General features: G+C 49.3%; 1 protein-coding gene across 7 annotated transcripts in view; it reads right to left on the reverse strand.

Moving 5' to 3' along the window:
* Positions 1 to 486: 486 nt before the first annotated feature.
* NCOR2 (nuclear receptor corepressor 2) overlaps positions 487 to 27,419 on the reverse strand; it is a 298,769-nt gene continuing 271,836 nt past the window's right edge. For 3 of the 7 annotated variants that reach the window (XM_063143816.1, XM_063143814.1, XM_063143821.1), the window contains 16 exons: positions 25,583 to 25,943; positions 24,462 to 24,689; positions 23,763 to 24,011; positions 22,528 to 22,680; positions 22,061 to 22,201; positions 21,754 to 21,916; positions 19,604 to 20,163; positions 17,841 to 17,990; positions 16,253 to 16,401; positions 14,950 to 15,155; positions 13,813 to 13,953; positions 13,335 to 13,480; positions 11,670 to 11,723; positions 9,466 to 9,552; positions 7,189 to 7,365; positions 487 to 5,723 (listed from right to left, as the gene is read on the reverse strand). In XM_063143816.1, coding sequence (XP_062999886.1) covers positions 5,545 to 5,723; positions 7,189 to 7,365; positions 9,466 to 9,552; positions 11,670 to 11,723; positions 13,335 to 13,480; positions 13,813 to 13,953; positions 14,950 to 15,155; positions 16,253 to 16,401; positions 17,841 to 17,990; positions 19,604 to 20,163; positions 21,754 to 21,916; positions 22,061 to 22,201; positions 22,528 to 22,680; positions 23,763 to 24,011; positions 24,462 to 24,689; positions 25,583 to 25,943 — 3,144 coding nt within the window. In that variant the 3' untranslated portion in view covers positions 487 to 5,544. The remainder of the gene's footprint in view (positions 5,724 to 7,188; positions 7,366 to 9,465; positions 9,553 to 11,669; positions 11,724 to 13,334; positions 13,481 to 13,812; positions 13,954 to 14,949; positions 15,156 to 16,252; positions 16,402 to 17,840; positions 17,991 to 19,603; positions 20,164 to 21,753; positions 21,917 to 22,060; positions 22,202 to 22,527; positions 22,681 to 23,762; positions 24,012 to 24,461; positions 24,690 to 25,582; positions 25,944 to 27,419) is intronic. The other 4 variants (XM_063143815.1, XM_063143817.1, XM_063143820.1 and 1 more) reach the window with 4 other exon arrangements.

Here is a 27,419-nt window from a genome sequence, read left to right on the forward strand (position 1 = left end):
ATGAATCCTTCTTTCTCCTCCTCTGCCCCCCAAACAGTCTAGATTGAGGCTGGTGGGCAACCTGCATCCATTGACCTAATTTCTAAAATCTTCTGCAAGTGTTCAAGCTCAGATCTGTGGCAAGCATGGAGCCCGCTGAGTGGAGAGGGAGAGAAAGAAGGGGATGTTAAGACGACAGAAAGAAGAACAGAAGGAGAGCGGTGGAGAGGGAAGAGGGTGGTAGAAAGACAGAAAAGAGGTACCCTCATGCACTTTGGGCCCTGGCCCCTCCTAATGCCAGCCTGTGACCCCTGACAGATCCCCCCCCCCAAAGGAACATGGGCCTTGATAGAAAAAAACATTCCCCACCCGTGGGCTAGATAGTTGTTTGGTTCCACAGGTCGCCTCCATCAATGGGGGTAACACTTAATTACTTGCCTTGCCCCATCCTGCCATCTTTAAATAAACATCTTTAACACCACACACAAGAATCAGAAGAGAGCTGCGTTTTGCTGGCAATAAGCTTTCCCCCTCTTTTTTTATTATTTAAACAGTAAGGCAGTGCTCTGACACTGCAAACCCACAATGCTTGCGTAGTGGGCATGTAGAGCAAAACAAAACAAAAACAACAGTGAACAAAACCGCTTTCAGTAGAAGAAAAAAACAAACAAACCCAACCCTTTCGAGCAAGCTGCATAAATATTTACAACTCAGCATTTTCTATGTACAGGCCGTTCTATCATACAACTTGCTTTGAAACAGCTATGCACAATTTGGTTGTACAAAAGATAGAGATTTCTTCTCCCGCCCACCCACCCCCCTTGTACAGTTCAAACAATAAAATTGTCCTTTAAACCTTTTTGTGTGTGTGTGTTTGTACAAATTACAAAGTTGGTAACACTTCAAACTTTAATAGTTTAACATAACTTCCTTTTTTTTCTTGATTGCACAATTAAAAAAATCATAGCAGGTAGCACAATAGAGAACTATATGTCACTAAAACCGACACAAATTCTGCAGACAGTTGTGTATGAAGGATGGCTTTCCTTTGAAGCTAACACACAGTGGTTGGTGCTCACCTTATGTAGAGCTAACAGTCAATGGGACGACACTTGTCTGCATTTGGTTGAACTGAAGTGAGTTAAGTTTTACCGAACTGGCTTGTGCATGCATGCACGCACATGGATATGTGCCAGGCCATTGATTCAGGCACAAGAATATGTGTGTATGTACCTGTTATACATGCACACACAAATGGAATAATATGCATACACAGAACCCAAGAGTATATATAAATATATATACACACACACACACACGTACAGAGAATGTACAACGTCTGGTAATGTGGGAATAACCTTTTGGAAGGGAGGAGGGGGCTGTTCCTAAATCCCCTTTGTGGAATGTACACATGACTTCAACTTACAAGCAGCGGGCAAGAGAGGCATATGGCATTGCGTTCCAAAATTGTGAATGTCTTCAGTCAAGGAAAGACTAGGTGAAGCAGCAGAAATGCAGCATGGTCTAACGAAGGTGGTGGTGAGCAAATCCTGTCTGATCTGCGCAAATGGTTCTGCTGTGGACAAGGCTATGATGGTTATGGATGGGAAGTGCACAAAAATATGGTCTGTTTTTGTTTTGTTTTGAAACGGGGGGGATCTGAATCAGTGAAGTTTTCTGAAGATGTTGACTAAAGTATACAGGAAGTTGTGCCTACCTTACATAATGTTTTGTCTTACATGATTTTACTGTAGAGAGCAGTGTGTATGAAATGCAACACAGGCATTTATTTGGCCACGAGAGTACAAGTCAAGAAGCTATCACACACATTAGTTTCCTGACCTGTGCACTTGTTGCAAAATAAACACTCTGCACATGGCACAGCATGGAGATGACATTTACACAGGTACAAACATTGTGTAGGCTGCCCCTATGGATTGAATAGCTTTGAATAGATCTGAAAAGTAATGGCAGTGATCAAGCAGGGAAGTTGCATGCAAAACTTACTGGGGTGACCTCAATATTGCTAATATTGATTTGAAGCAGCGACAGACGAAATAATGAAGAAAGTGTTTCCCAGAGAGAATGTTAGCTGTTGTTTTGTCTATTACTGGGACACATTACTTGTTAGGGGAGACATTTTCTGTTTTTCCATGATTATTTGTCTGCAAATGAAACTGATTCTGTAAGAGTGAACTATAGATTTAACCTAATTGAATTGATAGCAGGAGAGAGGTCTTTTTGGAATTAACACTGATAGTCAATTATACTGAACAATTCCTGGCAGGAACTGCACCTGTGTTACTAACTTGCAGCTATTCTCATCCGGTTGTTTTGGCCCCATCTTGGGCAGTCAAGAGATTAGGAGAATCTCCTTCCTTGTCTACGTGGAGCTGGTGGGCATTTTGCCACTGGGAGTTTCACTACTACAAACTGCAGCGCTTGTGACACAGAACTGTGATTAAATTGCATTAACTAACCCAAGGTTGCAAAACCTCAGGTTTCATCTCTTCTCTTGCTAAGACTGACGAAGCATGCATTGCTGCCATTCTCGCAAGACTGTTCTAGGCACATGTGGCTAATTATATTTCGGTATAAAATTTATTAACCACTTTTCTGCTAAAAACACTCAAAAGCAGTTTGCATAAAATGATAAAACAATGTGTAAAGAAGTAGTGTCCAGAAGCATCACGGTACTAGCGGAAATTCGGTGGTCATTTTATTCTCTAAGAAATCTGCCACTTATGGTTCAGAGTAATGGTTCTTTCGATAAGCACAGATGAGGTGAGGGCAAAGGAACCAATTATTTCACTGTCTATGCAGACAAAGTGGAGTGCAATACGCAGAGAAAAGGCATGGAGGGGAAAAGTACGCACATGATTCTGAGCAACCGTATTTTTCTGTCCAGTAAGAATTTCTGTACCCTCAAGCAGGCTTCTAGAAAAATGCAGGGCAAACAGATTCAGGGTACAGCATCTAGCCGAGGCCTGTGGTAGAATGTGCAAGCTTGGGGCAGTTTCTATCTACCTTCTGGTGTGGGCTCAAATTTTGTTTCCCTGACACTGAATTTAAATAGCATTTCCAAATTGCGTACAGAGCAAAATTTGAAGGGGGGGGGCATGACACACAAGGTTCATTTTGGAAGGGCGAGTCTGCTCTTTTAATCCCCTGCAAGCCACGGGTGCCCCGAGCTAAGCATCACCGTTGTGCTATCCCTCAAAAAGAGGAAGCAGCACATGGAAAGGCACATCAATGCACTGCTATGCGGCTCCTACTCCACCCTGCAGCTCTGCGTTTTAATTTGTTCAACTTCCTGCCCATTCTCTTCACAGTCTATCTGCCGCTAGATCTTTTCCCAGACGCCTTTTGCTAAGGCATTGTGGTTAAGCAGTCTAACAGTTGGCAACCCTTAAGACCGGAGGCGAGGAAGTGACATCCTGACAGAATTAACTGTGACTCCTTTGGGGTAAGGGTTTGGGTATCAGAAAGCTGCAGTATCATCATGTTGGAAACAGGATGGATTCTCTCATCAGATGTTCTTACACAGAACCTGTGTCTTTGTTCAAGCACTCAAAACACACAAGCTTTACCGCCTGGGTAGCATAGGAATCCGTGTTTGTGTGCACGTGTGTATGTGTGTCTTTAAAGTACGGTAACACGAACCAAGCAGCTGCTCCGTCATAAGAACTGGTAGGAAGTGTAGAAGATCGGAAGGAAAACAAAACAGCAAACCTCGCTGTAGATTAAAACTTACATGATACAACAACACTGAGAGTGTGATATTGCCCATTTCCTGGATGCTGGCTGGAGTTACTTACTACGATAACAGGACTGTTGTCTGTTCCAGCAGAGACGCTGCTGTCCAGATCGTCTCCCTCTGGTGCACAGAATGAAAAACATTTAACACTACTTTATAGCCGCTCTTCTAGCGTGCAAAAAGGAGGAGAGAAGGGGAAAAGCATGGAGGAAGAAGGAAAACTTCTTTTTTATGCTTTGAATTGTATCCATGCTCACATGGTTTAAAGTCTGACAGCATCACAGAATGGATTAGGGGGGGAAAAACACCCACCCACAAATATAGAAAACAGAGCATTGTGGGTGGGTCAGAAAAATACATGTTTAAACTTTCCTGCAAGTGTCTTAGCCTCTCTCACCCCTCCCAAAAGAGACAAATTCACTTGAAAAGTAATGTCCTCTCCACGCTGGAGTGTTACTATATGCGATAAGGGCCCTGCAGTTGTGACTATATTTTTATATATATATAATATATTATATATATACTTCTTCTTTTTTAAAAAAACAAACAAAAACAAAACCTAAGTTAATACATTCTACTGAATTACAGAACCATTTTGTTGGGACATAGTTACCTCTTGACATTTCCATACAATGGACAAACCCATCAAAAGCTTGCACGCAACATAGAAATCCTCTTTGTACAGGAGCGGAGACTGAAAAGCAGCATATAACACTGTTTTTATAAGTCCTTCCTTGCGCAAAAAAAAATCTGGCGTCATTTGCCAAAGGTATCAAAAATATACCCTGTAGACCATATACTTAGCACTGTTTTAAGGAACAATGTACTCAAAACAGCTGCCTCCCCTCCCCTGCCTGCCCTCCATCTACAGCCAAAAGGCTACACATGGAGGAATTCTTTCCCATTACTATTCAAACCCAGCATTCTTTTCTCCAAAGGAAATATTTATTGGGGGGGGGGAAAGGGGGTCCTCCGACCCCACGGCCTGTGCCCTGCATCCAAAGCGTTACTGCCTGACTCCTATTTATTGAAAGTTCAGCTGGGCAAGGCATTTCCATTACGTTTCTATGGATGCATGTAGTTAGCTGTGAGAAACAGAAGAAACCAAATCTTTCCTCCCAGAGGGTCTCCCTTCTTCATTTCCCTACAGGTCCAACCCGCAATTCCACTGGTGCAGCCCCCTCATAATGACAAAACAGGAGGTAAGGGGACGGGTGGTTGAATGGATCCTATTTCAAGTACTGGATTAACAGGCCACAACAGTGTGCACAAAGGAGGATGTGCTATGGAGGTGGGAACACGCCAGAAGCGCACACCAGGGCTTTGCAAACCAAACACACCGTCTTCTCCTAGGGGGCTTCCTCTCTCTCAGCTGGGCTGAAGGGCAGAATTGGTGCAGCAGATGGGAATCCCCTGAGTATTAGTAACTGAGATTCGGTGACTGGCTGGAGTCCCTCGGGGGACCACTAAGGTTCCCCACCTGCCCCTCCACATTGACTTGGTTACATTTCTTGCCACAATAGCTCAAGATAATCAGCACCACATTGGGAGAGAGGATTGGCGTGGGTTCCGTTTGCTTGCTGTTGTTTTTTAAGGCTTTAAACTGAAGAGATTTTCAATTCCCCCCTTCCAGATGTGACAAAAAGTAACAGCTGACTGGAGCAGTGCTGCTCCTGGCCCTGGCCCAGGCCAGCCACGGCCTGCGACAGCCAGCCAGAGTCCCCAAGCTCCGGCTGGCCTGGCAGCCACCCGGTCGATTTGTTTGTTGTGATTGGTTTCCCCCCCTTCGTCTTGCGTCCTCTCTCCTTTCATTCACTGTCCGAGAGGGTCTCGTACTGCGAGACGAGCAGCGGTTTGGGCTCTTCCTCCCACCCGTGGTGCTGGCTGTTGGGGTTGCCCTGTGGAATGGAGGCGGCCGGCGGCGGGGCAGTCACGATGCCAGTCGGAAGCCTCATGGTTAGTGGGTTGTAGGGAAACGGCGTCGAGCCTGCATTGGGACACAAGGACAAAAGCAGAAAAGGTCAAGAGCTGTGCAAGCGCTAAGCCAGAGGATCTCAAATGCTGGGGTCTTCAAGGAAAGGGCCCACCTCCTTCCTGACCTAGTGACCCGGCACAGTCATTTTCAGAATAACTCTCCCCCGCTTTTAGAAAGCACTTCCTTGTTAGTACAGGGGTGGGTATCCCTGCCTGTCATGCAAGAGACCAGGGCTGAAGTCCCTCGTAGGAAGCCTTGGATAACTTTGGGAAAGGGCTACAGGTCATCGGCAGAGTGCATGCGCTGTGCGCAGAAAGTCCCGGATTCAGTCTTTGGGATCTCCAGAAAGGGCTCAGGACAGACTTCGGTCTGCCCCCGCCCCCAAGCACCACTGCCAATACGGAGACAGACGGCCCAGTGGCCTGATTTGATAAAAGGCAGCTTCTCTAAGCTCTGTCCATCACAGCTTCTGCTCCTGAACTCACTAGCCCTAGTTAAGATTGCACTGCGGATAAATGGTGTAAAGAACAGGAAATACTTGAGACAGGTCATGCCTGGGAGGCGCAGGATGGAGAATAGAGCTATGCCGAATCCTTTCCTTCATACAGATGGTTGAGAAACAATGAAGAGACCCGTCGGTGTTGGAAAGTTTAGCCGCAGATCGAGGGGCATCAATATCTACGTTAGGGCAAGCAGGAAACTCTGTTGTGAATGGAGCAGGCCGAAGTGCTCGGGATGGTTCAAGTGGAGGTCGGAGCCTGGATTTATACCCATGCCACGGGTGGCTCTACCTGGCTGGCTAAGCTATGGCAGGATGAAGGTCCCAGAGCAGCCAACACTTGTTGCTCTGGGTCATGGGAAGGAAATGAAAAAAAAAATCAAAAAATGAACATCAACACAGGGGCCAGAATGCCAGGTTCTGATTTTGGCCGACATTGGGAGCAGCAGCCAGTGCTACATCGTCACTGTTTTGCTGAGCTTTGGGGGCAGCTTCGGGCCGGGCCGGGCCAAGCTGGTAACAGGCCCAGGCCAGATGGGAAACGTAGGCCCCATTTCAAACGGCTCATTAAGTATTTTTTAATCAGTTCTAAATACATATGAACTAGAACCATTTATTAAAAAGGTAATGGCAAGCACTTTTATTCAAGATGTATTTAAGACATCCCTTCTTCACATTCAGAAATGCTTTATGTGCTTTCCATCAACGACAACAGAAAAGTCAAGCAACTTTGCCCAGGGGTACTCGGAGTAGGCCTCCTCAAAAGCATAGGCCCTGGCGCCCCTTCTGCCCAGCCCCGGCTTCGGGTCTTGTGATGCCTGCATGGGGCTTTACTGGCTACTGGCACAAATGACTCCGGCTGCCTGAAATCCATTTCCTTCCCTCTCCACGCTCGCCAAGGCTTGCTGGCTGCACGCCTGAGGCTGTGGCCGCTGGGCACAGCCGATGCAGCACAGAGAGACAGGCGGGCTCTGTTACCTGCAGACGATGGCCTGTCCTCCCAGACGCGGCTGGTGAGAGGTGTCCTCCTGTTACAGTCTCCCTCTGAGTGAACGGATGACACGGACGGCGGCCTCTCGGTGGAGGACAGGCCCGGTCCTGGCGACTTCGCCTTGCGGCTGTTTGCTTTGGCAGCAATCTTTGGCTTCCCTCCTCCTGGCAAAAGAAACATCTTTTAAACAACCAGCTGACGGTCAGGCGTTTTGGAGTGGCACCGACTGGGGTGGCCTCAGCACCCCAACAAGAGGCACCTTAAAATGGGGGGGGGGCCTTTATGACAGGAACAGAAAAACAAGGCTTAGCAGATAGCAGGGTAGATTTAGAAAGCTGGGAGACACAGTACAAATCCCCCCCCCCCAAATTAGCTATGAATTTATCCAGTAGCCAAGTTGCTATTGCAGCCTCAGCTCCCTATCGTGTAAATGAAAACCATCGCACACACACACTTCACAGGACTGGAATGAGGCAATAACTCCTAAAACAGGCCATGAAAAGTCACAGGGCGCGTCCCTTCCTTTGGACATCTCATAAAGGTCAGGCATTTCTGAAGACTTGGCCCCCTTCGAGAACCTACATTCAGCGATCGTTTGACTTTCATTATCGGCCTTTAGACAGCTGGTAAAACAACATCAACATTCTGTTCTGCCAAGCTTTTACTGAATAACGCTGCTCTAGGACTTTAGAAGGCTTCTCCGATTGAATTATACGTATTTTTAACTGTTCAGTTTTAATTTCGTTTGGAATTGTTGAACGTTATTGTTTGTACAGTTTTACTGCAAAGCCCCTCAAGCCCTCAGCGAGGGAAGGGGTGATTCAGAAATAGATAAATATTGTGGGCAGGATGGTGTGGAGAGGAGAAATAACTTTGGGCAGGTTAAATATCTTAGGGCACAATCCTATGCATGTTTAGACAGGGTGGGGGGGGAAGTCCTAAAATTTCTAGCATGTCCCAGACAGCCGTGCTGGCTAGGGGAAGCTGGGAGTTATAGGACTTTTTTCTCTCTCTCTGTCTAAACATGCATAGCATTGCACCCTTGGCCTTGATTCCCATCTGTGAATTGGACACAAGAGGGACCTGAGGGAAAAGTGCTCTCCAGTGTCAAGGTTCTGCTTGAGCAGAATTGCAATCCATATGCACCGTATTGCTCTCAGGGGACTGCACGCTCAGATGTACATCCAAACATCCATCGCTGCTGAGATGGGCACCCAGGCACACTGTTCTGCTGAAAGCAACGCAACGCGGATGGACAACAACTGCGCTTGTCGACGCACAGCCAACGTGTTCCTGCGGGTCCAGCAGGCAGCCTTTTTACAGAAGCCTGCTGTCACACACACAGGGGTTTCCTCAGTGGGATCCAGCAAGGTGGTAGTGTAATGGACAAAAGGAGCAAAATGCAAAAACCGTGGACATTGTTGTGGGCTCTCCCACACTAGAGGCCTTCAAGAGGCAGCTGGACAACCATCTGCCAGGGATGCTTTCGGGTGGATTCCTGCATTGAGCAGGGGGTTGGACTCGATGGCCTTGTAGGCCCCTTCCAACTCTGCTATTCTATGATTCTATGACATTTTTCACAGGCTGTTTGAAGATAGTATTGACACGATCATCCAATACACCAGTGATGTAAATATGCAGCTGTACTTAACCATTTAGGTTTCCCTTGGTCTAAATCAAATCTAGCTTGCAGCCTCCCTTCTCAGAGCCCATCTATACCCTGGCCTTCCCTAACTAGTCCCCAAAGAGGTTGAGGGCCGTGTGCTCCCTTTTTTTTTTTTTAACCACCTACCCTTTTTGCCAATGTAGGAAGGAAATGATAAATAAAAACAAAAGAGGGGAAAAGTAGGGGCAGCACAACGTGTCAGTATTTTAGAGGAAGCAAAACGGTACTTTCAGCTTATCAAATTAAAGTGCTTATCAAAAAAAAAGGGGGGGAGATTGGGATTAATCAGCATCATTGTAAAAAACAAACAAAACTAATACACAAGAAAACGCCCAAAGCTTAAAGTGAAAAGGGGCAGGAAGGACACAAAGACCATTAAGACACAGAGAGGATTAATAACACGCGAACAGGGTGTGTGTGTGTCAAAGGTGGGGGGGGGGGGAGAGCTGCAGACCTGGCAAGGAGGAGAGCATGTTGTCCATCCGTCCGTCAGCAGCGGTTACAGGCATAGCAGCGGGCAAGCTTGCACTGGCATTCAGAGGGTTAAAAGCATTGGCACTGAGAGGAGAGCGGTCGTCCCACTGCTCGTCATATTTACCCATTAGGGCCTTCCTAATAATTGCCTCCAACCCCATGTTGGTACTGGAATTTTCTTGGACCGACTGGCTCCTACAACTGATTAACCCTGGGAGGTGTGGAAGGAGAAAGGAGGGGGTGGGAGAAATGGGGGTGGGTGGGTGGGGAGGTGGGGAACCAAGTAAGAAATTAGGTGGGGGGGGAGGAGGAAGGAGGAAAGGCAACAAGGGAAAAGGGAAGAAACAAACAGTCAGCACATTCTTGCAAAGCAACAAACTCCGTCATGGCTGTCCCATTGGTTCCCCCAAAACCGGCGGCTCGGTCATGCCCTGGCCTGCTCCCGAGGCGGTGGGGCAGGGATGACAAAGAGAAACAAAAACTACTCACGGATTTTTGTTTCTGGAATGCCACACGCACGCACGTGTATACGCCACACACACACACACACACACACGCACACGCACACCGTTTCTTCCCCATGGCTAAAGGACTGGGATGGCGGCGTCGGCTTCATGTCCAGCCCCACGTCTTGGGACATGGTTGCCACGTGACGCCTTGATGTCGGAGCGGTTCGGACGCTTCAGGTGGAGCGATCCCCGGGGTGGGGCTGGGAGGAAAACATCTCCTGGTGCTTCCCGGTGGTGAGGTGCATGAGTGGGGGGGGGGGGAATGAACGTGGTCCCGTGCTCACGCAAATCACCACCAGGTAGCAGCGCCTGCCGCTGGCCGTGCCAGCTCAGGAACGGACGGCTCTGTGCAGAGAAATCTCAACCATCTGAATCGCACGGGACGTCACTGTTCTGGACAGTCCTGGCTGTGCTCAATGGTAGACAGAGCAGCGTTGACTATAACGTATGCTCGCTCGCAAGCGACGCTCAAGTGGCAGAAAATGCTCTGGGAGCGTGTTTCCAGGGAGAAGGCGCCTGCTAAGAACGTCCAGGCTGCCTTCCTGTTGGAAACTGTGGGGCTTCACCTGTAGATGTCGCAAGGAGGCGGGAGTTTAAAGTGCTCTGTTGCAACCTTCAAGTGTCAGTGAGACAAGCGAGTCTAAGACATCGGTTTCTGACATTCGGTCAAGTTTTTCTTCCCACTTGGGCAGGATGAGAGCGATGACCAAGAACAGCCTCGCTCTGGGGTAAGGCTGATTATCGGTATGAGAGTCTTAATTCTAAAGACAATCACAGTGCAAAAGCTTTGATCCAGGTGAGCCGTAGGGTGGAATAAAGAAAAGTGGAATAAAAGGAACGAACTTTTCAAGTTAGAAGTGCTTCTTATCTGGAGAGTGTTCTTTTACTCAAAGGGAATGTCTTTGATTCTCCCATGCCGTTCACTTCTTAAATTGGGTGATTCCATTTAAAAAATGCTGAGGTGTTGTTTTATATCCTCCTTTCGCTAGCAATGAAGATAACACATCACAGAAGGCAGGAGATTACTCCCAGCTTGAAGGCCTCACGGGAGAAACTGCAGATACATTATCTGGTAGGGGATTCTTATTACCTTTTCCATCCTGAGCACACGTGGAACTCGTACCTTTTATCCTGCGACTTGAATTTCCCAAAGCCCCCCCCCCCCAATCCCTCTAGCTTGATTTCACTTTCTTAGAGTGGAGACTGTGGGATGAAGAGACTCCTAACGGGGGACAAGCTGAGTGTTGTGTATGTGTGTGTGTGTTTTGGTATTGCAATTGTGAGTCATCAGAAGCCATGCAGTTATGGTGCAGCGATGCACAAAGACCAGAGGAGGCATTGTGGACCAGCTCTTTGCCAATCATTCCCAGGGAAAGAGTGACCAATAAAACAAAATGAAAAATAAAGTAATTGAGAGAGACTGAGTAATATGGAAGTGAAAGGGTGTTCTGGGTACAATTATTATTATTATTATTAATAATAATAATAATTATCTAACCTAAGATTTCTCCCCCCATTCCCTCTCTCCCTAGGTTGACTTCCCGATTTTCCACACGGCTGCCTTAGGGTAAGTCATTTGACGACGACTCCCATACAAGTTTTAAAAAGAACCTCCCCTCCCACACATTTTTCTGTTGCCTGAGAGGGGTCAATAGCGAGGGGGCAGCCGAAGTGCAACACCACTTTGCTGGGCAAGTTGATCATTCCTTGTTGCATATATCGTGCCTAAATTATCCGAGGGCGTTTGACACAGCTTGCAACATTCTCTGTGGTATGCAGGGGAGAGCCAGGAGCCGGATGGAGAGGAAGCACAAGTTACCTGTTCCGGTAATGGCCGGCATGTTGAAAATCTCTGTTCCAGGTTGTCCAACATCTGCAGGGGAGGAGGGAAAGAGAGATACCTTAAGCATGAGCACCATCCCAAGGCAATGGTAGATTCGTAACATTAATTGTACTCTTGCAAAACTCTCAGGGACCCACCAACGGAAGAACCCTGTCTTAGAGCAAATACGTTGGAATGAGGTTTACGGTGCTTGAAACAACAGAGCATTTCACAAAGGCAAGGCGCTGTCCGTCCCGCCAGCAAGCAAGAAGCTGCAGGACTCAGATGCAAGTCCTTGAAGAAGCCACCGTGATACGGTTGGGATAACGGTGAGATCAAGAGGAACGTGTCCGGCCATTGTTTGGAGAGGGTCCTCGGATTAAAGACTATCAGCAACTAGGCCCAAATTAAAGTACAGGGCTACCTCTACGACCCACTTTTATTCTCTTATTTTTTACTGCATTTTAATGTTCATTCGTTCTGATATGCTGGTTGTTTACTGTAATAATAAACTTGACTTGTGTCATGTTTTGGGCTCCGTTGACTATTTCCCATGCCTACAGAGCCGCGAGGCAAGAGGGGCAGAAACCCCGGCCACTCTTGCCCAGCGGGGCTCCATAGGCATGTGAAATAATCCCGGCCCAGGAAGCGTGTAGGGAGCCACCAATCCCTTACAATCGATGGCGTCTTAGAATCAAAGAAATATGGTAATAGTGGAGTGGACTGTTAACACAGGGTTGACTACTGTGTCATCTGAACACAGCCTATCTATAGTTACTGATCGGATGGGGAAGCATTTCTCATACAAACCCATCCACGGCAACTGGGACCAAAGGGGTCAGTCCAGTTTGGTGAAGGGCTGAAAGCAGCCACCCGGCTGAGTCAGCTTCCATTGGGGCTAAAAGCATTGATTGATCTATGACATTCACAGCAACTGTAACTAGAGTTGTAACCTAATTACATTGGCATAAACCTACACGTGAGAAAAAGTAGTAATTTGGGTGGGGGGGAAAGCTTCCTGTTGTGTTTTGATGATAGATACATGTATCTCAGCAGGCATCATAGCACTCTTCAAATTCTTAAAAGGTTGTCACACAGAGGAGGGCCAGGATCTCTTCTCGATCCTCCCAGAGTGCAGGACACGGAATAACGGGCTCAAGTTACAGGAAGCCAGATTCCGGCTGGACATCAGGAAAAACATCCAGACTGTTAGAGCAGGATGACAATGGAACCAGTTACCTAGGGAGGTTGTGGGCTCTCTCCCCCACACTAGAGGCCTTCAAGAGGCAGCTGAACAACCATCTGTCAGGTTTGCTTTAGGGTGGATTCCTGCATTGAGCAGGGGGTTGGACTCGATGGCCTTATAGGCCCCTTCCAACCCTACTACTCTATGACTCTATCATCTTAGAAAAAGCATTCCCTTTTCACATGCAGGAAGGAATGCCTCTTCCAAGGATGGCCCTTGAGACCTGCAGTTTTTAGACATACTTGGAATTAAAATAATTTAATCAAAATAGGCTGACCAATCAGCCAATTGAAATGCCTTAATCAATTAACTGGTTAATTGACTCAACACCGCAGCCCTAGTTGTATCCATAGCTGGGTTGTTCCCGCCCCTCACCCAATTTCGGGAATAAGAGCCCAAGCCTTAGAAGTCCTTACTGTATTCTGCCTCGCTCCGATTATTTGTGCTGAGTTTCTTGATGATCTCTTGCTTCTTGTTTTTCACCATGGTCGAATTGCTCTCTGTCAGTTTGCTGAAGAAGGCCGGCGGCTGGACGTTGTTTCCTGGAGATTTGGAGCCCATCCTGCGTGATGGAAAGCCTGTCAAAGAGCTGCTGCGGTGGGCAGACTAACGCCACCACTTCTGTCTAGACAGCCGCGGTCACAAAACACACCCGAGGTTTTCTCTCTAAAAGAACAAGTGGCCAGCCCCTTAGGGATTCTGTGCTAACGCTCTTGATATACATCCTTCTGTAAGGTTCATAAGAACCCTCTTCTCTCTCTCCCTCTTTCTCGCCTGTGCTATTCCGTAAGGGAAGACAAAAATCCCGGCGCTATTAGGCGAAAACCTTTCGGCAACACTGCGTGACGTTATGGAACTCCGTAGATGAGACAACGGTCCTGCCAGCTGTGTTACCTTTGATCCAGCGGTTCGCCTTCTCGATAGAGGATGGGATACGTGGCATTTCGCATGTGATCGGGTTCCCCCATTCCGTCCGGCGGAGAGATGGGTTCAATGCAGTTGTCGGAAGCAGGTGCTTTGATTTGCTCAGGAGACCTGAGGAAGCAGCAGCGAGACCACGTGAGCCCCGTCGCTCTCTTTTCCGGTTGACAAGGAAAAGCAGGCGGAAACAAAAGAGCGCTTTGCTGAGCAGACTGAGAAGGGGCAGAACCTGACTGGAAGAAACTGAGTGCCGAAGAGTAGGGTGAGCCCCCCCCCCACCCCAAAAGGGCATATCACGAAACCTACAAATCGTAAAGAGCTTGGAGGCCGCAACAAACGCTTTCTCCTCCGTGCCCTGTTGTGAGCTCCTCACACTGACCTGGGGCGCTTCTAGAAGAACGTCTTTGTGGGTAATAAGCACTTGCAATCAAAACCCGCCAATCACGTTGTGGCGGGGAGGAAAAAGAACGAGAACTGTTCTAATTATTGCCAGTCCAAGGCAGGCAGAGCTGCTACTCTGCCTAAATAGCAAGAGCAGCTCTAAGGCAGACGTCGTCAACCAGATGCCCTCCAGGTGTAGCCCAACACGCCTGAAGGGCCCCAGGTTGGGGACTGCTGCTCTAAGGCCCTGGTCTAGGGTGGGGGCTCTTTAATGGGGTGCTTCCTAGTCACTGGCTACTGCTGCTCATGGAGGCAACAGGTGGGAGCACGCTGAAGGCATCCTCCAGTCTAACACCTGTGTGTTATGGAGAGGAGAGCAGGTGGAGAATCCACAGGTCTGGACCTCTGTAATAGTGGAGACTCACCAACACCCAAATCTGAGCAGTTTCCAGGAGTGTTGTTTTGACAGCTGGTGCTAAGAGCACCCTTTATCTCTGTCTATTCCGTGAACCCGCTCTGACAAGACTTTAAATCCCACTGACTCCCAACAGGAAAGTGAAGCCCTGCGCCTCCCGCTCTCCACACAAAACCACTGGGAACTTTGAAGTGCACAACTCTATCCAGATCACAACCCTTCCATTTGTCAATCACCTGAGACATATCGGGATACTGCAAGACAGAACCCCACAACACCCCTCCCCTGGCAAAACAAGGTCAAAGCAGCTTCACCTTTTGCTTCCTTCACTTTCCGGGGAGATCCTTGAAGTGCGGAAATGCTCCATCTGCTGCTGCTGCTGCTGCATATAAGCTTCGCTGGGTGTTCGTCGGAGATCCAGCACGGGGCAGGGAGTCCCTGCGTAGGGGTACACTGGGTTCTGGATATGGGAGTTGAGCTGTTGGGGATGGTGGCGTGTGTAGTCTTGCGTGATGACTTCCTGTAAAAAAGAAAAAGAACGTAGCTCTGTTTTGGGCATCCGGCCATGCCTTTGGCCACCCATGCAATCTAGTGGGAGGAGGGTCTTGGGACTTGGAGGGAGCTGCCGCTCCCAGGTCCTGTGCGAGCATTCGTGGCCTGTGGGCTGCAGGCTGGTTCACAGAGGTGCCTGGAGGGGCGCCGTGCACTTCTCCTGAGTGTTCCTCACAAGGCAAACCCCAGAAGTGATCCCACAGGACAAGGAAAGGCCATTACAATTATCAAGCCTCCACAGGGTTGTGCTAAGAGCCACGAGAGATTAATCCCTTATTATTATTTTTTAAATAAGGTTCTCTTATTTGGAAAAGGGACCTAAGAGTGCATTGCAGGACACCCCCAACACTCTCTTGCAGCTGCATGTTGCAGGCAAAGATCAGTAGCACAGGGCAGGCTGCTTTTAAGGGAGACCTGCCTGCTGTTGCTGATCTACTCACTGAGAAACGCCTGGTCAAGTTCCAAAGAGCTCCAGGGATCATTGCAATGCACAGTCTGAAAATCACCGAGCTAGCAGATACCCAGTTTTGAATATTTGGCGATCAATTCCCAATTTTGGATACAGAAACAAAATATTCCCATTTTCGCCAGGTAACTTTTACTGCTAGGTTGTAGGCCGACACCCTGGAAAAGGCAGAAAAAGACTCTGTCCTGGTAGTAATTAATTGCATTTGGGGTTTAGTAAGTATCTGTCAGAGGCCTGGGCCAACTAAACAGCTGTTCCGACATAATATTCTACGCCCGCTGGATGGTTACATTCAAAAGGATGCATCTGTGTGAAAAGATTTTGCCTGAACAGAGTTAGCCACGCTGCTTAGTCAAAGCCATCTACTCTGGGCCTCAAAGCAGGGGCTATCCATTTCAGAAATCTTTGAGAAAGCTGCATGGATAATTCCTTCCTATGGAAAATGGTCACGTTTGACAGCCGTCGTGCCTAGCCCTAGCCTGGAAGCCCAGGATGTGATGTGACTGGCTCTTTCCAAATAGGCAGGGAATGAGCTCACCCACCCCACCCCAAAACGACTGCCCTGTACAACATCCGTTTGGAAAAACAGTGCTAATTACGTTGATATGCTGAGCTAGGGTGACGACTCGCTGGTGGCCTTTGGCGTTCTGGGAACCCTGGTAAGGCTGGCCTGGGGACTGCCGGCCTTCGGGTAGCTGGTGGAGTTGCTGCATGTGTGAGATTTCTGTTCCAGAAGGCTTGAGGGAACCTGTGGGGGGGGGGGAAGAGAATCATCAGTACAGAAAGCCCAGGAGGAGCTGAAACAACTGAAATTCATCTGTGTCTGATACTTGCTTTTTTACATTCTCTCTCTCTCTCTCTGTGGGCCCGTTCAGAAGACATCTTAAACCATGGTGAAAAGGCTTTTTGCTTCATTCACCATGGTTAAAGCTGTGGTTTAAGGTGTCTTCTGAACACAACCTGGCTTTCTGGCTAAAGCCATGGTTTAAGGTGTCTTCTGATTAGGGTGGATTCCTGCATTGAGTAGGGGTTGGACTCGATGGCCTTGTAGGCCCCTTCCAACTCTACTATTCTATGATTCTATGATTGGCGCCTCTCTCTCTCATCTCATATAATCTATCTTCTCAATTCTTGTCTAAGTCAAGAAAAAGAATCCCCTGCTTATAATCAAAGTACAGGCGGAAGCCAAATGGCAGCCTTTCAGACATGGCCATGATGCGATGTCAAACATTTTACAAGGACGGTTGTACTTGAGTTGAGCACTACAGGCAACAAGAAAATAAATGTTACACGCTGCCTTGGGGCCCCTATGCAGAGAAGTGACTAATAAACATTTAAAAGACGAAGTAAATAACCTCTCATGTAATAGCTTGTGCTTTTATTGCGTTCTGAGTAAGCTGCTTTATTATTCTATTCTTAAGCCACTTTGATTATTACTGTAATAGAAAAGTGGTATGTAAATACTAAATAAACTAAATCACAAGTTTGCCCCACTTTGGCAAAGCTGTAACGCAGGTAGGACATGCTATATATTCGCACATGACAGTCTTTGGGGGAACAGCTAGGTTCTTCGTTCTTTTAAAGTGTACGTCTAAAAATACAATGTGTGAATGAGGCCCATGTGTTTGGCAACTCACGTGTGGCATAGAGGTGCAGCTCACAGGGGCAAGCTGTGGCACGCTGCAGGCCTGAGCTGCTGCCCCCCCCCCCCCCGGCTCTGCTTTTCCCCACAGCTCAGAGATAGTGGTTCCCACTCTGCAGGAGCCTTTAACCTCACCCCCCCCACACACACACACACCCTGTCCCAGCGATCCCAATGCAGAGACTGCTCTTTCTTTGCTGCTAATAGTGACCTGGTTCAGGGGAGTGGGGGAGAGGCTTTTAACCTCACCCCACCCTCACCCCATCCTGTAACAGTGATCCAGCTCAGGACCTTGGGGCAGGGGAGAATAAGGAGGTTTAAGCTCACTCCTTCCCAGCGATCCAATGCAGAGGTTGCTGGGGTGGGTGGGGGAAAGGCACTGAACTCCCTCCCCCGCAGCAATCCCACACGTGTGACCCCCGACCCACCACCTGGTACTGCACGCAGCCCTCAAGGCTGAAAAGGGTGCCACCCCTGTGGTACAACCTGAGAGCCAGCCAGAAGTTCGTCCCCAGGCTGCCGTGGAAGCAGGAAACCCCGCTCACCTGGCTGCTTTGTCCGCAGCTCATGCTCTCCACCGCCACGCCCTTTTTCCATATCCTGGGACAGCTTTGCCCCTTTTTCATGGAGCATGCTGGGTGAGTTCACAGGGCTTATGGGTTCAATGTCATTGGGGCTGTAGCTCCCAGAGAAACCTGAAGGGCGTGAGAGAGAGACAGGGTTGAAATGGTGACAATACTCTTTCCTTCTAAGCATCGCTGTAGCTGTTGCAAAGGCTTCGTGCTGGAGTCAACAGAACAGACGGGGGGGGGGGGGGGGGGGAGACCCTTAAAGGCATGTTTTAAATCCGTAAAAAGCTACTGCAGATTTCCCTCCCTGCTTGGTACCTGGTGATCCGATGCAATTTGTGCGCATGCTCTAACCTACGCAGTGGGGAAACACTTGACACTTACCGACGGGAAAAGAGGGAGAGGGAAGAGACACAGAGGCAAATGCATCTGTTTTTCCGTGAAGATAAAATGTGGCTAACACGCTCCCTTAGTAGATGGAAAGCCACAGGCTGGCAAACCAAGAAGCAAGCGCTCGGTAGAAGCTCAAGGTAAAACGTGTCTGCTCTTGAGTGAAAGGCGATATATCACAGCAGCAACTTAGAAGTGAATGAATTTTCTATCATAGCTGGAAGTACCTGCATCCTTAGATCTCAGACTCTGTCTTACTACTAGATCTTACTACTGGTGGTTTGTTCTTATCAGCTTTGGCTGGCCCGCCAGTTGCACACCTACTTGGGGAAAAACGGGACCCGGCTGCTGCCGTTCGTGCCCTATTTATGATCAGGAGCTATTCCAGCGGCAAAGCCGGCCAACTCAAAGGAATCTCCACAGTGCTATTGAATGGCTTAGTTTCCTGACAGGCCGTTGAGCTCGCGAAAGACATCCCTTGGCAGAGGTACACAGAGCAATGTTGTATTCCCCACGTGAACACAGTCCAGAGCTTGGGCCGTTCTGGAACTGCGGCTTCCATTTAAAAACGTTGATTCTAGACCTTTCAGCCTTCCCTAATCTGGTGCCTCTCCTGGGAGTTGTAGACCAACACCTCTTCAAAGCCACAGAAGCCCCCGTTTGCTGCAGTCAGACCTCTCAGTGCTGAGCGCGGGATTGCAAGGACTGCCACTGGCATCTAACACCTGTCCTAGGCGCACTCAGGCAACAGCGCTTTCGCTCTTGACCAATGCCCAAGACATGACACACCCACTGGGATCAACAGGCATCGTCCCAACAAGGCAAATCATGCCGTTTATTCTCAAAATGCAGATTTGGATTTTGGGGCACAGGGAACAGCCACGATGTACGGCCCAGCATCCCAGGGTATTATGCAAACGTCCCCTGTCGTCATCCGTGGCACTCTCGTTCACGTGTCCCCGCCCCGTTCCGAATTCCTTCTTGCCCCTCCATCCCACTCAAATCACCTGTCTGCTTTCCATCACAACCGCAGCAACATCCCAGGACCTGAATAATATGCATGACAGCAAGGATGCCAAAGGGAAAAAAAAACAAAACTGAAAAGGCATGTAGGTGGTGGCCAGGAGTGGGGTGGGGGGTGGGAAATAAAGAGAGCTTTTATACAAAGACAAACACTTGGAATCTGCACACGATACAGAACAGCCCGTCACCACAAATGCAAAACTGAAATGTCAAAAAATGGCGGGTTAGAGTAGGGAGGGGTCTTTCTTAAAGATGTATATTTGTGTGCGTTTTTAAGGCCCCAGACTCGCTGTACCGCCCCCCTCCGCCCCCCTCCAATGTCTTACCATCGCTATTGGCGTTGTTACTTAGCGAGCTTCTCTCTCGCTTCCCCTTATCGCAAGAAATTTGACGCATGATAATCACATCTATGAAGCTGGCCGCTGTCATGGTGGTCTTACCGAGTGCTCGGAGCTCCTGTTCCTGCACTGAAAAGGTTTTACTCTTTTCTCTACCGGGCTGCTGCTGCTGCTCACTGGCCGAAACTGCGTGCAGCGACTGGTCCAGGGGCGCGTGATGCTGAGGCTGGCTTTTCCCCTGTCCTCTGCTATACAGGTGGGCCGAACCCGGCCCAGAGGAGGGCAAAGTCCTGGGCTCCATGGCTTTAATGGGCGAAGGCGACTGCTCTAGGCCTGCCCCAGTGGGCAGCTTTGAGGTGAACAGGTGGTTGTCAGTCTGAGGCCGCTCTGTTTTAGCGTCTTGGACCCTGGAGGCCTCCTTCTGTATGTGGGCCGTTTCCATCACGGATGTGTAGCTATCCATGCCACTTACGGAGCTGCGCATTGAGGGTGCTGAGGAGTAGCCCGAAGAGCGAACTGGTGATGTGGTGGTGGTGGAGGAGGAGCATCTGAAGAGCAGAAGACAAAATCAGAGGCCTGCTGGGCTGGGAAGATCATGCCTCACCCTCCACTATGCCATCTACACGGTCAAAACCTCTACGTGGCTATTAGATTATAGTTATTATTTCTTTCCACAGCAAACAAGCCAAGCATCTTTAACAGCTACATTCTTCTCTACGAATGTGGCTGGGTGCACTGCCAACCTACCCGGGTGCACTGCCAACCTACCTGTTCCCTACAATCCACACCTGAAGCCCTCCTCCAAGGGAGGTCCAGAGGATGGTGACAAGAGAGAGGGCCTTCTCTGTGGTGGCCCTCCAATTGTGGAATGCTCTCCCCAACAAGGCCCGCCTGGCACCAACATGGTCATTTTACTTGGCGCCGGGTTAAGAATTTCCTCTGTTCCCAGGCATTTGTGAACCGCCCAGAGAGCTTCGGCTATTGGGCGGTATAGAAATGTAATAAATAAATAAATAAATAAATAAATTTGATAACAATTGTTTATGATTGACACTGATGTTTTTATTGTTTTATGGAGTGCTTATATTTTAATGGATAATTCTTGTAGCCGTTTTAAATTTTGTGTGTTTTAATTCTATTGTAAATTGCCTTGAGTCTTTTTAGAAAGGTGACTAAGAAATTTAAACAGCAGCAGCAGCAGCAACAACGTGTCCCAAGTCTGAGGTGGTGGCATCTACTTGATCTATAGGGAGCTGCAGCTGTTAATTTCACCCTGTGTGCTTAACGTAGGAACCAAAGGATCAACTAATTCAGCATCCTGTTTGGCACAGAGGCCAGGGAGACGCACGAATGGAGCATGAAGGATATCACTCTCTTTCTTGTTTGGCTCTTGGCAACTGGTAGCTGAAACGGACTTCTGCATGTCTCAAGGTTCAATTTCGCCACTATGGGCTGATGGCTGTTTTTTGGTCTTTCCTGGACCTCCTACTGATCCGCTTTACTGATAGACCCTTGGAGTCACTATTAGGCAAGAGAGAAAATCCTCCCCCTGCCCTCCCATAACTCATTTTTCATTCCCGGCGATTCTGGAACTGCTGGCCCTAAAGAAGCCCGGTTTTCCTCCTTGCCTCTGTCCCTTGGCCGCTAGGCAAACGGTGAAGGCACTTTTATTTCAGCAGACCTTTGAGTTTTACTCCTGCCATTGTGAGGTTTTATCTGTGTGGCCACGGAATTGCTGGACTAGATGGACCCTTGGTCTGATCCAGCATGTCTCATTCTTATGCTTTTAATTTGGTTCTGTTTTTGCAGTTTTTATACTCTCATCTATGGTATTCATTGCTGTTTTCATGTACGATTTGCGTTTTAATTGTCACTGTGAGCTGCCTTGGAAGCCCTATAGGTTGGAAGGCAGTATGTAAGTTTTTCAAATAAATACATTTTACGTGTCCCGGTCCCACTCTCACCGCCTGAGTCGCAACGTGATCGCTGCAAGGCCCTAAACAGCCAGGCGAACGTTGGGAATCGGTGTCCTTGACTTACCCTTAGAGCACTGGCAAAATGCGCCGGGCGACTTCACTCCCTCCGCGCCCACCCCAGGCACCCAGGCGTCTGCTAATACCGCAAGCCTTACGACCTACCGCAAAACGGAGGGGGCGTGGCACTCCGAGGAGATCATCTTCATATTGGTATTGTGCAACACGCTGGGGCGCTGCTGGACGTTCTCCTGGGTGCGGGGCGAGACGGGGGAGTGTTTGTGGTTGTGGGAGTGCGCCGGCGAACGGCCGCTGCTCTGTTCCGTGCCTGCCGGGAAACAGGGAAGAAGAAGCGTAAGGAAAAACCCCGAGGTGGAAACTGTAGAGAGGCGAACAGCTGGGAAGGGAGAAACACAACTTATGGCGCTCCTCCGCTGCTTCCCAGAGGACCGTAAAAGCAAATGCAGCCAACCTGGTCTCCAGATGGGGGCGTGCTCCACGGTGGCGGCAGCGGCGGCTAAGACTGATTTCTTGCGCTCCTTTTCGCGGTCTCGTTCCTGCTCCCGTTCGGAAACCGAAGGTCCCGTCTGCTTGGTCAAGTGTGCGTGGGCTCCTGTGAAGAGACGGCCGTCGTGGTTTTTATTTTACACCCGGGCCTAGAAACACGGCAGCCAGGCTGCCACACCTGGCAGGATCTCTCCCCATCTCGCAATATGTACATTTCTTTTGCCTAAGTATTGTGGCTTCTTATCTTCCCTCCCTCGAGCTTCTTGGCTGTCTAGGCTGCGCGCTTCCTGGCCACAGGTTTTCAAAAATGCACCTCGGCAATTTATAGATCATAAAATCATAGGATAGCAGAGTTGGAAGGGGCCTCTAAGGCCATCGAGTCCAACCCCCTGCTCAGTGCAGGAATCCACCCAACGCAGGAATCCGGCCCACCTGGAGAGAGAGGGGAGCTGCTGTGTCGGCTGCTGAAAGGCTGGGGGGCGCTGTGGATGTACGTGATGCGGTCCATGGAGGCGGCGGAGCTGCCAGGGGTGGGGGGAACAAGCACGGGCAAATGTGGCACTTGAGACAGGTCGATTATTCCTGCTGGGAAAACCCGGGAAAAGACAGGCAGTTAGGAGAAGTAATACCAGAGAACTAATGGGGCAGCACCCTCTCCTGGTGAACCAAGGCACTGCAATGACTACTATATTCCGGAGGTTGGGTGTTTTTTCTTCTATGTTTTTCAATGGCCTTAGCTAGACCTAAGGTTTATCCCGGGATCGTCCTGGGTTCGTGCCTGCCTGCTCTCGGGATATCCTGTGTGTCATTTACATGAACAGGGATGACCCCGGGACAATCCCGGGATAAACCTTAGGTCTAGCTAAGACCAATGTTCCTTCTCCTTACAAGCCCCACCCTCGTCCTATGGTATCCCATCTCCTGAAAAGTGAGGCCTGCTATCAAAATAGTCTGCAGAATTAATGGCAGGCAAAGAGGCAGGTACACCAAACACAGAGGGATCAGACACGGAAAACCTATCACTTGCCAGCTGTGCTACACATGTTTTGGCAGTCCGGCTGCGGACAGGGAAGAAGGAAATTCTGAGGCAAGCAGGCTGTATGTTGCTGAAAGTTTCTAAATGATGCAAAAGCTTGCTTCCCCTATGTCACCAGAATTACGGGTGAAATGAAAAGGTATCACCTCAACTATTCTGAGTCCTGGATGTCTGCATCCGCCTACCTGCGCACCATTAAGATGCAGCAGACGATCAAGCCCTTCACGGGCTCGTTTAACCTAGCAGTCTCCACTGGGACAGTTAACGCTGCAGACGGAGGCCCCAAATCCCTGAAACGTGCTCCATTTTCTAGAAGAAGGATGCCTTCATAGCCCTAACGTCACAGAGTATCCCTCGACACCTTGAAGACCGGCAAATGTATTGTGGCAGAAGCATTTACAGACTAGAACCCAATTTCTCCTGCCTCCAGTCGAGTTTGGCCCATGAAAGCTTACGCTACAATAAACATATAAACATGCTAGACTTCGAAGCTGCCGTAGGGGACTCTTGCGTGGTTTGGGCCCCCACAAGCTAACGTGGAACGCCCCGCTGGAATCTGCCCCAAACGTCCCGCCCATCTGCCCCAGGACTTCCCCTCTCTGCCCCTTTCGCCACAGTGTGCTTTCCAGACCTGCTGCGTAGTTGAGGGCCAGGGAGGGCTCCCGTGGAGACAGGCCACGAAGCAGGTCCGCCCTCTGGGCCATCGCGGTGGCGGTGGCAGCATTGTGGTGCATCTGCTGGGAGGTGATGTAGTCGTTGATGATGGTCTGCCTGTTCTCCATGGCGGCAGTGTCCGGGTAGCCACGGATGAGGTATGGCGGGTAGAGGTGGGGGTACGTCGGGCTGGGAGCAAGGTGCCTCGGCAGGTAATAAGCAGCTGCTGGACAGAGCGGAGGCAAGGAAATGAGGCGGCTTTTCCACACGGGATTTTCTACAGTGGAGTTTGGCTCACGGGAGAAGCTGGGGATGGGGGCACTTGGACCCAACTCTCCTCCGCTAGATCTCTCCGTTTTCTGCTCCTCTACACAAGCTGCCCCTGTTCAAATCCTCTCTCCGTAACTTTGCCCTGCCCGGGGTTCTTGATGCAACTCTCCCACACACATGAGCTCGGAGGATCATTTAAAAAAAGCCCCGGTATCATATTAGAAGGGGCTCTAGCATCTCTCGACGTTTTCTGTCTCTTTTGACCGTCTAAACAAACAATTAAAATGTCCCTATTCCTAAACATGGACCCGACCCAATCTGTGGAGTGAGATTAAACTACGCAGAAGCTTTCCTAATCAACCCAATGCATCCCAGCCACAGCAATTGTTTTATTTCAGCTATTTACCTGCTTCCAGGGGGATTCCCCTGGGGATGGCAGCCGGATCGAAGGCCAATGGAATGTGTCCTCTGTAGAGGTCCACCCCGCTCACTCCCCGGAGAAGGTGCTCATATGGAGAGATGGGATGGTGGTGGTCCGCAAGGGTAGCATGAGGGGACTTGGAGCTGGCGATTTCTCTGGGTGTCGGGGTGATCTTTCTGTCCTGAGACACAGGCTTTCCAGAAGTGATGCTCCCTGTCAAAGCAGAAACAATTGGTAAGGGAAGCTGATGTGGAAACATCACCGTGATCACGGCCCACCCTAAGAGAAGCGTTTTTTCCCCTTCTGCTGTTATCGTAGCGCTTTGAAACCTGCGGCAAATGCTGTGCTTTAGAAATATAGTCAAGGTTTCCAAAGAAGTCTTTATTTCCTTTGCAAACTACTCCCCCTTCCCCCCACCCCCGCAACAAAATGTACACTCAATGCTAGATTACATCCTTGGAATTTGAAACATGTTTAAAGAAGAAAAGACACGAGAGTCCTCCAGGCATCTTGGCTGTAATCTCCCCTGCAACCTTCCTCGCAGAATGTTAGCCATATGTGAACATTACAGAAAACATCAGCCAAGAGCATCTTCTGCTCTTCGAAATGAACAAGACGCTTTGCTCAACAAACACACTGATTCGCTTGAGAGGGTGGGTGGGTGGGTGGGTGGGTGGGGAAACTACACACTAACAGCTAGAGTGGGAAGGAGAAGACTTCCAAATCTTTTCTGGATGGATTGGTCGTGATCAGAAGAACAACTAGGCAGACCGGGTAATCTTTCTCAATGATCCAACGGGCAGAGAGTCTCCTTGCTCTGGGTTTAGACGAGGATCTTCTAACCTGACTTCTGGGAACGGGGATTGGAGCCGACGCACCACCCTGTGGACAATCTCAGGGCTGGCAATGAGACGCAGCCGTGAAGAGGCCGACAGCTCCTTCGTTTCAGAAGCTGTTGGGGGGATGCTCATACAGTGATACATCAGGATCTGGGACCTCGCAGCCCTCAGACCCCGCAACAGCCACATCTACAGCCGCGGGAAACGCTTCACCGACCCACGCTGGCTGTTTGCCGTAATAAACTTGATTGATTGAGCTTCACCGACCTTCGTGCTGCCTGGGGGTTGGCTCCCTCGTGGACACCGGGGACCCTCGGTGCAAGTGGCTGCCGAACGCAGCCTGGTGGGCTGCCTGGTGGTCCTCGTAGGCGAGTGGGCTGTGGCGAGGCTTCCCCGGCTCAGGCACGATCACAGGGGCTCCCCTGGTGATGGAGCCGCCAGCGTTGGCCACGGGGCTGGGCCGGCTTTTCAAGCTCTCCTCGTAAGCTCTTTCCAGAGTCCTTGGGTCTTGCATGACCTCCAGAGGATGCATGGGATGGAAAGTCCTCCCGGGGCTGCCGATAATGGACCGGACGTCATGCTTTTTGGCACTTGCTGAAGCGTTGCTGTCATATTTCAGCGGGGTACCCTGGAGGGACAAGGTGGGAAACGGAGAGGAAGGTCAGCGAGCTGGCAGGAAAAGGACGGGCATCACGGGAGGCCACGGCCGCCCTTCTGAGGATGCCGCTGGCAAAGCAGACTCAGCTGCGATAGCGGGAAACAAATATTTATTCTGTCATTTCCAAAGTTAATGCCCATTTCCACACTTTGCTGAGCCTGTACGAAAGGCCTGATCACAGGGAAATGCAACATTTTGGACACTCTGCACTGACAGCTTTCAAACGTTTCACTTCCTGGGACTCCACCTTCTGCCTTTCCCCACTGATGTCACCGGCCCAGGAACCCTGGCTCTCTTGCCACACTGCAGAAGATTCTGGGGCGTTTTCTAGGGAACATGATCAGGTTCCATTCACACACTGCACCAAACCACCATATTAAAGAAGCTCTGCTCTGTTCTGATGTAACATTTGAATTGACAAACCACGATTTGTCATGGGTCAGAAAACCCAGAACCAGAAACCATGTTTTGAAACGGAGGTACAAACCATGGTTTGGTGCAGTCCGGATGTGTGATTTGAACCCACAGTTGTACCAGGTTTTTCGCTGCAAAAACCCACTGCAGAAAAACAGACAAGCAACTGCAGAACTCAAGAACTTTTCATAGAATCATAGAATAGCAGAGTTGGAAGGGGCCTACAAGGCCATTGAGTCCAACCCCCTGCTCAATGCAGGAATCCACCCTAAAGCATCCCTGACAGATGCTTGTCCAGCTGTCTCTGGAATGCCTCTAGTGTGGGAGAGCCCACAACCTCCCTAGGTCACTGGTTCCATTGTCGTACTGCTCTAACAGTCAGGAAGTTTTTCCTGATGTCCAGCTGGAATCTGGCTTCCTGTAACTTGAGCCCATGATTCCGTGTCCTGCACTCTGGGATGATCGAGAAGAGATCCTGGCCCTCCTCTGTGTGACAACCTTTCAAGGACTTGAAGAGTGCTATCATGTCTCCCCTCAGCCTTTTCTTCTCCAGGCTAAACATGCCCAGTTTGGAAGCACAAGCCATGGTTTGGGTCCTTAACTCTGGCTAATGCGAACTGCAATCTGGTGTGATGTTTGCACAGAACCTTAGTTTATGTGGAGAGTGGATCAAACCAGTGGAGCCTGATGAACGTAAAGCACGTTCGATATTTCTCCTGCAGCTGCATATTGCAGGGGGAAGTGAGCAAACCGCCTTTCAAGAAAGCTCATCTACCGTGGCTGACCTTCCCAGTGAGAAACCTCTGATAAACTTTCAAGGAACCTGAGAGGTCCCCAAAACACGGTTTGTTAACTATCACTCTATCTCACAACAGTTGCCTGATAACCACCTGATAGATTTGCACTCACTAATATGTTGATTTATCTTCAGCTGCTACTAGAAGTAAACTGGAGCCATAGCATTAGAAAGAGCAGCCATCCACAGAGGGCAAACAGGACTCTATGTCTGAATGGCAGAGAGTAGCGAGACTG

This window comes from Elgaria multicarinata, chromosome 18 (assembly GCF_023053635.1).
Source record: "Elgaria multicarinata webbii isolate HBS135686 ecotype San Diego chromosome 18, rElgMul1.1.pri, whole genome shotgun sequence".
Lineage (NCBI taxonomy): Eukaryota > Metazoa > Chordata > Lepidosauria > Squamata > Anguidae > Elgaria > Elgaria multicarinata.